This window comes from Protobothrops mucrosquamatus, unplaced genomic scaffold (genome assembly GCF_001527695.2).
Source record: "Protobothrops mucrosquamatus isolate PMUCROS unplaced genomic scaffold, P.Mucros_1.0 scaffold2149, whole genome shotgun sequence".
Classification (NCBI taxonomy): Eukaryota; Metazoa; Chordata; class Lepidosauria; order Squamata; family Viperidae; genus Protobothrops; species Protobothrops mucrosquamatus.
In genome coordinates, this window is record NW_015388247.1 from 5,809 (window position 1) to 19,706 (window position 13,898).

Sequence of the window (13,898 nt, forward strand, 5' to 3'; positions counted from 1 at the left end):
ATATTTCAAAGCCATGCAAAATGATTGGCATTATATCTATATAAAGGACAACATTGCACTAAACATTTAAAATGAAGAGTATTCAATAATTAGAAAGTAATTAGCGGATTAGAAAATTAGATTTTTTTTAAAAAAAAACTTCCTTGAAGCACCTAAATAAGATGTGATGTATATGATAATTAAGATTCTAACACATACTCGAAATCCTTTCTACCATTAAGAGGAATTAATTAGCCCAGAAAAGGCAGAATGCACAATTAACCTTCACTTACAAACCATCTTTAAAATAACTTTCTAAATATTTGCCATAAAAATTAGCGGTTCCTGGAAAAGTGGAACTGATACTAATGGTTTTCAGTAGTCCATGGACTCATTCTCAGAAAGGCAGGCAGCCTACTTAGGTCTGCATTACTTCACAGTACTGTATATGTGGGGCTCTACAAGAGTCTGTTTGTACAGAAAAGTCAACCTTATGGAAAAAAATGTCACTTTTCTTATTTTCCAGATTAACCACAATAGATGAACTTGATACCATATACCAGGGCTTCATTCTACAATGGTCTGTCTTTAATGCACTCAATGTCTGCCTAACATTAGGTGAGCCATGATGAATAGGAGCGTATTTGTTCTTAATATCATCATATTATTGTAATCTTAAGCACGCGAATAAAAAGAGGTAGCGTGTTGCAAAAAGAACAGGCAGACAAGGGGAAATCAATTTTTCCAAGGCTTAGAAAAATTGAAGACAATGAAAAGAAGCAACTAGAAGACCAGGTGGCTGATATTGCCACCATGACAAAATCATAAGCTTAGAAAACTCAAAAAAGTATGGTAGTTATTAACAGTCAATCATATTACTGGGAGAAGGCAGTCCCATAGATATCAAGTACCATGAAGAGCTGTAGAGGTGAAAATCAACACCTTGAATTGCATCCAGAAGCCAACTGGGAATCAGTATACCTCTTTAGAGGGAGGTGTTACATGGGTGTCTCAAGGTTCACCCATAAATATTCAAGCTACCAGATTCTGGACTAGCTACAACTTCTGAATGCTCTCTAGAGGAAGTCCCATATTGAAAGTGACTGAATGACTGAACAACTGACTAGAGGTGGGAGATGCCCCTTATGTTTTTTGGATGGTAAACATTTGGTTTAAACCATGATATATGTCATACATGTTGGCTGGACAGGGTTTTGGAAAGTATAGGGGTTTTGTGCATTACCTACCCTGAATCAAGAGTTTACACTAGTTTCATATTGTTTGATGTTGTCAAACATCAGAAAATTGCATCACTCATAGTCAGCAAACCACAGAGAAATTCAGAGGCTACAAAAAGAAGGTCTGGGGGCTTGGAGTTACAGTGTTGAGTCTCAGGTTACCCAACCAAGGAAGGAAGCTTATTCTTGAGGGTGCCAGAAACAATGTATCGTGCAGAATTATTGCCTTAATTTGTTGTTACAATATTTGTCTTGTAACTACAGAACACACCTTCAGTTCAGTTGGGGGTGTGTGTTGTGGAATGAATGCTGAAGTTGTGTAATTGCTACTTTGTTTCATGGAGCAGAAGAACTACAGAAGAATTGTTATATTTATATATAGTGCCCATTTGTTATCTAAAACTATTTGTGTAGTTTCAAATAAATGCATGGTCTCATGAACAGATTAATGCATGACAATGCAGAGATTGAATATTCTACTTGAAGTTGTTTCAATTAATTTCACATGTTTTTTTTTACTGGATAAGAAAACTGCTGAAGATTGCAAATAAACACGAAAGGCACAGACTACTGATAAATTCAGTTGTTTCAACCTACTTCTATTTTCCATTAGCTGTCAGCAGCATGTGAGACATTTACAGATTTCACTTTGCATTCTTTTCAAATAAATAATTCACAAAGAAATAGTACAGATAATACAGTATCTATTGAAAACCTCAGTAAACCTTCCCCTTTACACTCAAAACTGCCATTTTTTAGATGAAGGAACTTATTTTAAAAACCTTTGTTCACTTGAGTTATGTTGGGAAGGGTTTAAGTCACAACAAGATGAAGAACTGGACCATTATTAAACTTGATTCATTTAAGCTAACCCAGAGTTTGCCCATGCCAATTCTGAGTTGCTCAACACATCAGATGCTAACAGTGATTTACAAAACACAAGGACTAGGTTCACACGTTGCCTGAAGCCCCAAATAAGCAAACCACACCAATAGGACTTACATAGGATAGAATGTAAGCCACTGAAGCCTTGTTTGATTTAGGCAGCTCTGTGTGATTCAGGCTTAATGTCTTGTTTGGAACTAGTCATCTATGTTGTGAAGCAAAGCATAATAGCAAGCACTTATATATATACAGCTTCACAGTGCTTTACAGCCGTCTCTAAGCAGTTTATAGAGTCAGCATATTGCCCCTAACAATCTGGGTCCTCATTTTACCGACCCCAGAAGGATGGAAAACTGAGTCAACCTTGAGCCGGTGAGAATCAAACTGCTGGCCGTCAGCAGAGTTACCCATTCTAACCACCGCACCATCACGACTCTTCACGCCACTATGGCTCTTAAACCTAGACCAGGGGTCTGCAACCTTGACAACTTTAAGACTTGTGGACTTCAGCTATGCTGGCTGAGGAATTCTGGGAGCTGAAGTCCACAAGTTGTCAAGGTTGCAGACCCCTGACCTAGATCAACCTTTCTAAACCTTTTTTCCCCTCAGGGAACCCTGCATAAAATTTATTATATCTACAGCTAGCATTGCACAGTATATGATGTTCAAACATTTTTTGCTCCTACTCATGACCTCTCATAGAACTCCACTTGAGCAAGGCTGGCCTAGTCAATACGAATACTCAAACTACGTCTCATAGCAGCCACAAAGCTTTTACTTTTCTTTGCAGGACTAAGGGATAATCTTCCTTTTGTTATATTATCAGCAGAAGATGACAAATCGCTGGGTGCTTTTTTAGTTTCTGGATGTCACTGCTATTGCAATGCAGCCCTATACTTTGAAATCTGGAGTAACTCTGGATATGCAGGTTTGAGAACAGTCCTACTGATCAGATGTGCTCACCATTAGGCACCTAGGGTTTTTTTCCCCATAGGATCATTACATCCAGGTCTTTTGACTCAGGTTTCCCCAGCTGTTCCTTAAAAAAAAAACTTGCTTCTTGGGTAACTTCCAGGTATCTTGCATTCATTCGGCATTCATTCCTATCAATTGAAATAATTATTTTCCATAGATATTCTGGAGCTTCCCATGCTTCTTGAACCAGGACAATAATTGTACACCTTTATTTAAGTAAGGAACAATAGGAGGAAAATGGAATGTTCTCACTCTGTGCTTCACCATGCAGAAAGGGGGGAAACATTTGATATTTTCTGTCAAGTGAAATGTTACCAGTCCATTGCTAGCCTAGCCGTTTCGAGGCCAAGGCTTATCCTAATGCTGATACGCAGCCTGGGAGACAGCATGAGGAGGAAAGAGGGGGCTATGTCTTAACACAAATGTTAGCCAGGGGTAGTCAACCTTGGCTCTTTTATGACTCGTGGACTTCAACTCCCAGAATTCCTGAGCCACGAGTCATAAAAGAGCCAAGGTTGACTACCCCTGTGTTAGACCCAACATCTTGGTTTTAACCATTAAGTCAAATCCTCTTAGGCAACTTTTTTTTGTTGGCAAAATTAGCTTTCTTTAACAACTGTAACCAGAGTTTGAACAACTAAGATTACAAACTAAGAGGCAATTCCTGAAAAATAAGAGACAACATTTTTAATACTGAGATGTGACATTTATTTATAGATTAGCAACAATGAGAAAGTTTTAAATGGAAATTAGATTAATGTTGAACTTCTCTGAGGTGTAATATGACTATTCTGGGTGAACCACTTTCTAGTGGAAATTTAAATATTTTAGTACATTAAAAAGATTCCGACCATACTTACAATTATGACATCATTATCTTAAATAAAAGCTTAAACGTTAAAGTATATTTATGTACCAAGCTAAACTTGAGATATTTAATACATTAAGGTGTAACTCAATCTCTCCTTCCCAAAACCTGCTTACAGTGTTGGCTGGACAGACAAACAGTTAAAAAGGCTCTTATGTTTGCTTTAGTGTTTGGCATCCGTAAGCAGACCATCTTCATAATCACCCATTACTTGTAGTATGTATGTTCCGGTGTGGAGAAGAAGTTGCCCTGTTACTTGGGCAACCTGTGACAGAAAACGAAGCATCTTCCTGTGAAGAAGGTAACATCTGGTTTAGCCCACTTGACCAACTGGATGATTATCAGAGCACGGATTACAACAATACATTATCTGACAAAGATGGTCCAGTTTATACAAAGTAGTGCTATTGTAAGCAGCATTTTTTTAATGCTCTTTTCATAGTTATAGTCAATTTCAAAATGCTATTGTCCTCAATTGTCAGAGAGCTTGAGAGAAGCTCCTAGTGGAAGCACTTTCTTAGGTCATCTGCATTCTTAAGGCAGTCTGTTTTTTCATGGCTATGGGGCACCCTAAGGAGATTTGCTTGAAACTAAAAATATCTTTTTAACAAAAGCTTGGTCAATGTTGTATTTTCAGTTTTGCTGTAATGATTTTTCTGTTTATTTGCTGTTAACTGAGGTGGCACTGTGGTTTTATACATATGTACTATACCATAGTTTATTAAGGGCAATAAATATATTAATATTGGCTTGACTCTCAAACCTGTTTTTTGCCTGTTTTGGATAAATGTATTGTACAAACTTAATAGTCAATTGTGGCTACTAAACAATGATTAAACTTGCTTAATACAATGCACAAAATAGTCACAAGATCAGATGCTTTTTAATAGTAAGTTTCTATCACATTTGAATATGTAATATTTTAACCAAAAAACTTGTGGCATTTTTTTTGGCAGTTACGTTATTATGACTGCTGATAGAAACTATTAAATATATTATTATTATTTCAAAATTAGGTTGCTCCTTGTATGATGAATATGCTATAAATTCTAAAGCAACTCTTTTTCTTTCTTCTAGAGATTTGCATCCTAAAAGTCTTTGTCTTATTTTCACCATAGAAAAACATCAGTGCTAGATCTACAGTAATACTTTTAGATGTAAAAATATTAATACGTAAGCTACAACTTCCATTTTATTCAGGGAAATGTATTTCTGTTCCCATTCAACAGCAGTTACATATTAAGTTCTTATATGAGAAACTGTGCACACTGCTACCATCTAGTGCCTCAATATCCAAAACCTCAAAATTTTTCAGTTGTTAATTTTTTTAATTTAACTCAGTCTGATTATTGAAACGGTCATGTTATAGCTATCTATTGCTGCATATTAAGTTCTCATTGTAAACTACATCAAGGTAGCAGAATTACTGACTTTTTGTATTTTCTCAATTTAAGAAATGTTTTAAGAGACTGCTTGCTTGATTATAGTTGTTTTTTACATGCCACCAGACAACCCTGTGACACATTTGTCATTTTTTTTTAGCAAAAGAACATTAAGTTTTATATTGACCATATTTTTTGCCCAATTGCTAGATGGTTCTGTGATCATTTAAGAAAAGTATTTATCATAAACAGTAAAAAAAAAAAACCTATAGTGGCAAACAGTTTTACAAGTCAATATTTACTTATCGTGGATAAGAAAGCAGGAGTAGGAGTGACTTTTGATTTCCTGCTGGTCTCCCCATTGATTTAGCTTGTTGGAAGCAGACAGGAAGCATTGCAAAGTATGATCCTGTGACCACAGGGATGCTGTAAGGGCCATAACTTTGCAAATAAAACTGGGCTGAACATTGTGGAAATTTTAATTCCACAGAATATTGGGTCACAGATATTTTATGCATTCTTTATGTTAGGAGACTTTAGGTATTGTGATTCAAAAACTGTGTGTGTTGTGATACACTGTGTGGGCTAGCCTGAGGGTACAGACAAACAGATGAACACAATTAGAGTTTTAGTAGTATGTAGATTATAAAAATGAAGATTTAACTCTCAGAACTTTGGACAATAACATTTGGCCTTTAGTTTCTATAGCCTTAACTATCTGCATAGCAGATAATTCTATTACTTGTATAAAAATAGTTAAAGTAGGAATAGGCTGGAACAATTTTTTGATATTATACCGAGTTGGGCAGGTACAAATTGAATAAATTATTATGTTTTCAATACTGAGTTTAAACAAAAGCAAGTATGGAATTACTTTTCAATAAACTGAAGCTTATCAAAATTATTTCTATTGCCAAATTTTTATTCTTCCTATTGTAACAGAATTTGGATTTAATGAAAAATGTCCAATATTGCTCAACTAAAGTATGGAAATAAATAAGCCAGCGATTCTACTTAAGGTAGCCATTTCTTACCCTTACATTCTATACTTTCTCAAAAAAGTTAAATGCACCCTACTAAATTCACACATCACTGTCACCTCATAACCTCTCTTGAAATAGGTTAGACTGAGAGATATGTCATAGAATGGTCTTCATGATTTATGGGGTGGGCATCTATCTTGATCCCTCCAGTTCAATGAGATATGCTCATATTTTATTTGTGGTCGTTCCATAGGCACTTATGACAGACAGGCTTCCAAACAGGAGGGTTGCTCTTATGAACTCTGACCTGCTTAAGATAATAAAAACACAAGGCTACACTTTGCCCTAGTTTGGTTGTAAGAATTCAAAGCCTTCTTCCATAAACTCTTCTTAAAGCAAAAAGGAGAATATGCTGTTTTTCTGGTTACATAAGCTATTAGAAGGGTTTTGTTAAACATCTGTGATCATTTTGTTCCATATACAACACTAGAAATATATACTTGTAAATGTATAAATGTATACTAGCGTTGCTTTGTGGCGAGAAAGACAGCAAAGAAATTTAATAAATACCTTAGCATACTTTTTGCTCCCGTGCACTTGATGTCGTAGGACACAGAATAGATTTCGTAGAAGGTAGCTTTAATATTCAGACAACCAATGAAGTCCTTAGGATTCAATTTGTACAAATCCAAAGTGAAATTTGCTACTCCCATTCTCTTTGGTTGCTGTATTGTTGCAATACCATAATTTGGCCCCTATATCAAAATGCAGAAAAATATGCAGGAAATATTAGACTTCTTACCCAAACATTTGCAATACCCATTAGACTATACTGAAAGTTTGGGACAAGTCTATGTTTTCCCCCTTCTTTTAACTTAGAGATATGGTTCTAGATTTCATCTTTCCTTCAAAAACAGAAGACTGATGCACAATTACTTATCCCCTAGCTACAATAACCCAGTGAATTAGGTTATAATAATAGACAATGGCAGGCCCAGTGTCATCACCATCATAAAAACAAGGCTTAAGTTTACATTGCTAACTTGTTTTTAATAGAAGAAAAAAAGCACTAGAGTGAAATCTCATGCATTAGTTACCATTCTGTAATAATATGCTGTTATGGTTGGAATAGATGTATTTGTCAAGGCATGTTTTAATATACTAAAGTTTCTGATACCAACAGACTAAACTATAGCAAATATATATACAAATATTTACAAGTGTAAATTCAGGCAATTTCATAAAAGAAAATAGATTATGGTTTAAAGACAAGATTCAATAGAAACAGATCTGAGAAGATGGTATAGCTCAGGGGTCTTCAAACTTGGTCCTTTTATGACTTGTGGATTTCAACTCCCAGAATTCCTCAGCCAGGCACGCTGGCTGAGGAATTCTGGGAGTTGAAGTCCACAAGTCATAAAAGGGCCATGTTTGAAGACCCTGGCATAGCTAAACAGTGAGACAAGAAAGCTGAAAAAATCCTGTTCCTATTTAGGTCATGGAATAGTAGTATTATCTATATAAATAAAAATGTAAATGTTCGTTTGTTCAAAGTCTTAAATCTCCGAAAATTCTTCACCGATTGCTTTGAAATTTTGACACAACATTGTATTCAAATACGCGCATGTTTTTATATACCTACTATTATATAGATGTCACACCTGTGACAGGTAAAACATGCTTTTTTTAAAAAACAGCGCCATCTGTTGGACGTAAAAGCATACCCACAAGCATTGTGAAATTAAACATATTACAAACGTGCGCTTTCTCTTTTCTTTCTTTTCCATTTAACCAGACTGAGCCACAGCAACGCGTGGCCGGGTACAGCTAGTTAGTAATAAAAATTTAATTCTATGGAGTTGCAGAATTCAGAAAGACAGCCAGCTAAGTAAGAAAACTAGTAATGAATATAAGAAAATTAATGCTTTCCTTTGAAGATAGAGCTAGCTAGACTTATGTGGCATAAATAAAATGAACGCTAAAGATGAGAGCTGAGAAAAATGTCAAAGAACGAAAAAAGAATCTCATAAAAGTTTTTGGAAAGAGACCAATTGTAGGTCACTTTTATAAATCATAGGGAAAAAATTACAGTAAGAAGGGAAGCATTGTTCTGGGCACACTTGAATAGATCTTGAAACCATTATTTATTTATATAAAACTTTCTATCCTCTGTCCTCAGAAAAACTGAGCTGACAAACAAAAGGTATCAATCCCCCCCATTCTCCTCACTCAATGAGATTTGCAGTACAGCTTTGGAGACACATGCAGAAGAGAAATATATCATGCTTGTTGTTGGTTGGACTGCACTACTTTAGAGCAAAACACTTACTGGCTTCCATTTCTGTCCCTTCTCCAAAAGCATGAGTTGTGTATTATCCCCTAGTGACTGGAAGAAGTCTTCAGTATCCACCACCGTTCCATCTTCGTCTAGAACCAGTGTCATCAACCCAGCAGTTATCATTAAAGCATCCAAGGTCTAGAGATGAAGGAATACAAGAAAGTTTAATTTTAAATGCCCCTTTATGAAAGGCATGCTATAAGTCAGGTGGAAATAATTTTTGATTTACTGCAAGTAACTCAGTGAATCTTTCCTATAAAGTAGAAGATGCATTTCACCATCTACCACGAAATACAAATAAAGATCATAATTCTTCCTGACAGTGTATTCAGGAACATGTAATATACTGTAGGTACTGTAGGTTATCTATAGCAGGGGTCTTCAACCTTGGCAACTTTAAGACTTGTGGACTTCAACTCCCAGAATTCCTCAGCCAGCAAAGTCTTAAAAGTTGCCAAGGTTGAGGACCCCTGATCTAGAGAATATAAGCAGAAGCTATTGCATACATTTGGATCACAACAGAAACTTCTAATGGAGCTGGAACAAGAATACTTAAGCATGATTGGCAGGCTTATGTTTCTTTAGAGACTCAAACCTTGTTGATAAGCTCCTGTAAACTGCTCGCCACAACTCCTCTTCGGCTGCTTCTATCATGGTTACAAACACGAAAAGGCCGAGCTGCACATGGAAGCAGGGCTTGTCTTGTTACTGATCCCACCGATGTTCCCACTGATACTAAAGATCTGAAACAGAAATACAGTAATTCTTTACTTAATCTCCCTAATGACTATGGACGTTTCAGTTAAAAAGTTTCAAGTAGCAGCCTTTTCCAATCTGGAGCCAATGTTATATTGTGGTTCCTACTGCTGAAATTCTTAGCCAGCATGAACTGGTCAGGCTGACTTGGAATTCTGGGAGTTGTATTCCAGAAATATTTGAAGAAAAGCAGGCTGTAGTTTTCCAAAATTACTGGTAAATCTATCGCTAAAAGTATGGCTCATTCCTCAAACTGCTTGCTGAATTAAAAAAAAAAGAAGGGTGTGGCATGAGCTTTTTGTTTTTCAAGAATATATTTCAAATTTAATTTTTATTTTAGGCCAGAAAAGCCAAACACAGTCTTTGTCTGAAACTCCTAACTTGGATCCCTATTCCTTTTTCTAGAGGGAATCAAGGCAATTCTTGACCCAGCTAGCAAGTTTATTATTTTATTCTAATTAATAATTGTTTGCCGACTCCCTAAAGATAAATTTCATTTGGGGGAAGTTTCCAGGTTAGTGCTACATCTTTGGAATAGTAATATCTGGAGGCTTTGCCAGCTTAGTTATGATGACCCAGCAGCTGAGAAAGCAAAGATCTGAGACTATACCATATTTCTCCAACCTAGCTTTAGTGTCCAGCTGATAGATAAATAGATAGATTAGATTAGATTAGATTAGATAACTTTTATTGTCATTTTTTACTGTGGGCACAATGGCACATATTAAAAATGAAATTTAGTTGCTTGCTCTCTAAGTGTACACATACATAACACATATTTAAACATACTACATACAACATATGTATAGACCTACACCCTTACATATAAGTAACATATAAATATTAATCGCTGTCCATCTTGAATACATAACAAAAGGAGGAAGCTTTAGAGTTCACAAGGTTAATACTGTATGGAACAAAAACTGTGAGTCTGGATGTTCTGCTTCGGATACCGCGAAGCCTCCTCCCAGAAGGTAATAAAGAAAACAGGTCGTGAAGAGGATGTGTAGTGTGCCAGACAATCTTGCGGACCCTGCTCAAGCAACGCTTATGTGCAATGTCCTGGATGGAAGGGAGGGAACTGTCAATAATCTTTTCAGCCATCCTCACCACTCTCTGCACCACCTTCCTGTCTGAAGCAGTGATGCTTCCAAACCAGATTGTGATGCTGTATGACAGGATGCTCTCGATCGTCCCTCTGTAGAAAGTGGTAAGAACAGGGGAAGGAAGATGTGCTTTTCTCACGCGACTCGGAAAATGCAGGCGCTGCTGTGCCTGCTTCACCAGTGTCTCGCTGTTGAGCAACCAAGCCAGCCTACTTGTTAACTGCATACCCAGGAATTTGAGACAAATGGATTGTAACTATATCTAATACTAACACATTATGGGATTTTTATATTTTATTTTACTTGAACTAAAGCTAGAAATTTCACCAGTTTTTTTATTAACAACCAGTTGAAGAGTTTAATTGATGAAGCTAATAGTAAGTACCAACCAACAATGGCTTTATTTCCTAATGCAGGGGCAGAGAATTAATAGACTAAACGCACATCCCTAAACTCTTTGTGGATTTGATGGGCATAGCAAGAATGACATTAAATCCAGCTGCAGATTGCCAAAACTGGTAGCTTTTTCAGGATTTTTCACCAGGACACTTAAAGGAAAATGTTCTGCTAATTCAAGTTTACAGGAAGGTAGCTAAAAGGAATAACAAAAACAAAGTTCACATATCTTAAAAAGAATCCCCAAAGAATATTGCTTCCATTTTCAGGAAACTACGACTAATCCACACAAAAGGTTTGTCAACCTTTAGAGATCTGTCAGAGGAGGGGGAGAGTTATTATATGTAGGAAGTTGGCCAACTGATTACATTAGCTAATATAATTCCTACAGTAAGATACAGCTTAAGTTATCCATCAAGCTCTTACATATGGTTAATTTAGGAATTTACCCCAACATATTTGAAAAGATCTTGATTAGAGAAGGTTGGTTTTAGTCTTCACTTGATTGCCAGTGGGGACTTAGCCAAAATTTCCCTAGATACAGGTGTTTCCTTCAGGCAAACCTGATGCCAATTACAGCAATAATATTCAAGTCAAGAGAAATATATCTTTTGATAGATCACTTGTGACGCTGTCCATGATGCAATATAGAGTTAAACTTTCTTCCATATGTTGCCCCATATTTCTTAAGCCTCTTAATAACCCCGTCTATTTGTTAGTCCAAGTTAAATCTGCAGCAATATGGGGTATTACTAAGAAGCAAGCCACTGTATATGACTAAAATGGCACCTCTGTTATAGCAGCATATCAACAACCTTTTTGCCCAAATTTCCTCTGAACTTCTAGCTGCAGTTGTATTTAACATTTCTGTATATAATAAGAAAAAAAAAGAAACTCATCACCTCTTGATCTAATACCATAGGCTCAAAAAATCAGTCACAGTTTATTAGAGCAAAATGGCACCAAATTGCATTGTTAGCTTACAAAATAGAAGTTTGCTCAAATTTCAATGTGATTCCAAGTACAAAGGCTTTCAGTATTTCAGTTCATTCTGTTATGTGACATTTGTCTCCAGAAAGGCTTTAAGTTCCTGAGGGCCTTATGCAAAAAACAGTGTAATTGATGGATCAGATTAACTAGCAAAGGTTTTCAATGGAAAAATTGTCAAATAGGTATTAAATCACATTAATTGTGATTAAAGCTCACAACATGATTTCCAAGCCAAGCTTTAAGTGAAGCTTTTTCAAAAATTTTAGAGGTCAACACTGGTGATGCCTTTACTTGGTACAGTACAGAGCCCTCTACCTATGACCATAATTGAGTTTTGACAGTCATAAAGTGGATCATCAACCTTTTTTTTACAGTGGTCATTAAACAAACCCATAGTTTGGTATAGAACATTTCCCCCAAAAAACTAGAAATATACTCTGGTTTCCAGAAAAATATACTCTGGTTTCCAGTAAATTACAGTCACATGACTGAAGGGCACTGCAAATGGCTGGTTCCCAAAAGCCCAAAATGCAATCACATAACGACAAGGAGTGGGAACCTGGACTTTGTAAGTTAGGAATATGGTGGTAAATACCTTTTGGGGGTGGCTGTCATAACTTAAATGGGTGCTAACATCTGGTTGTAAATTGGTAGTACCCGTAGTGCTTTGTTCTCAGCAAAGTCAACGTATGCTTGTCCAACACACCAGTCTTATTTTTCTTACACTTCTAGCCCACATCTTTTTCCCATGAACTTTGTATTTTTTCTTTCCTTATTTCAATTTTTAGTCTTCACCGAAGGTGGCTGATTAACACTTGACCTAGTTTGTTGAATTAACAAAAATGCCTGGGATTATACAACACATTGGCTCGTACCCTAACTTTGTCCGCTGCTTTTGTTTTTACTTAAAGGGCTTAATAGTTAAAAACTCACACTTGGCTCAGAATCCCATCCCAATAATAATAAAAAAAAGGCTCCCGAATATACAGTACAGTACCATGCTTTCTAGCTTATGCCAAGAACTGGACAGTTTCTGGAGTACAGATGTAACTGCAATTTCACGATGAGCCTGGTCAGCTAGGGCAGCCACCGCAACAAGCCATTTTACTTTAGCAATACTTTAAATCACTGTAAGGCAGCGAGGCGCTACAAGCAGCTTACTCGTCTTTTCTCACAGTGCAAAAGGCACCCGAGGCGAGTACAGGCACAGGGAGCGAGCAAGGTAGCTTCCTTTCCGCCCGGGAGCTGAGCTCCTCTTAGGGCGACACCCCCATTCGCTTCTTGATTCACTAGCCAACGAGGCGGCGGAGAAGCAACTAAGAGGAGTGGGAGCCGGAAAACGCCTAGTTGGAGGACCACCAGTCGGTGTTTGGTGCCGAGCCCGGACTGAGGACCAACGCTGCAATCGTGGCTGGGTCTCGGGGGGCGAGATATGGCGCCGTGCAACAGAAAAATGCGAGAAAAAGGCGCTTCCCTGGCTAAAAAATTCCACACTGTCGGAAGGCGACAAGGGAGGCGAGTCCAGCTGCGCTGCAAAAAAAACCCCGACAGGTTGCCTTGGTAACTAAAATACCCGCGCACCGCACACGCACACAACATAGTTCCGCGAACGGGATGGTTGCCGGCTTAAGTTGTAGCACACCTACCTCAACAAAACCGCCGCATAATCACGAGCGCTTTCCACAGCCATGGTCGGCTTCTGTTCCTCCTCACCTATGACCCCCTCCGCTACTCCTTATGAGCAAAGGCGCCCCGCCCTCCTTGTCCTTTACGCAGCAGAACCGCCCATTGATCGGAGGCGAAAGAGAGGGACAGAAACCCAACACGCAAAAGGGAAGCGATTTCAGAGAATGCTTATCTTCGTTTGGGTGGTTGGTGCCGGATGCTTTTATTGGCACTAGGGCCTAGGCCGATTGGATCTTTTTGCAGTCCGTGGTCTACAAATTTATAATCTGAAGCTATTTCCCTTCACCTTTCACAGCTGTACTATGCTACAAGAAAA

At 37.5% G+C, this 13,898-nt stretch overlaps 1 protein-coding gene across 1 annotated transcript; it reads right to left on the reverse strand.

Moving 5' to 3' along the window:
* Nucleotides 1-3,770: 3,770 nt before the first annotated feature.
* Nucleotides 3,771-13,624, reverse strand: CIDEA (cell death inducing DFFA like effector a). The gene is made up of 5 exons (XM_015824175.1): nt 13,543-13,624; nt 9,244-9,391; nt 8,640-8,786; nt 6,881-7,065; nt 3,771-4,235 (listed from the first exon to the last, which is right to left on the reverse strand). The coding sequence occupies exons 1-5, from the start codon at nt 13,584-13,586 to the stop codon at nt 4,109-4,111; spliced, it is 651 nt and encodes a 216-aa protein (XP_015679661.1). The 5' UTR covers nt 13,587-13,624; the 3' UTR covers nt 3,771-4,108.
* Nucleotides 13,625-13,898: the final 274 nt, after the last annotated feature.

Bases quoted from the DNA above. Each gene is read 5' to 3' on its own strand.
- CIDEA (XM_015824175.1), bottom strand. From the start codon at position 13,586: ATGGCTGTGGAAAGCGCTCGTGATTATGCGGCGGTTTTGTTGAG. The intron at 8,787-9,243 runs GTTTGAGTCTCT...CTTCATCTCTAG, and splicing joins TACAGGAGCTTATCAACAAG to ACCTTGGATGCTTTAATGAT. The intron at 7,066-8,639 runs GTAAGTGTTTTG...ATTTTGATATAG, and splicing joins AGGGACAGAAATGGAAGCCA to GGGCCAAATTATGGTATTGC.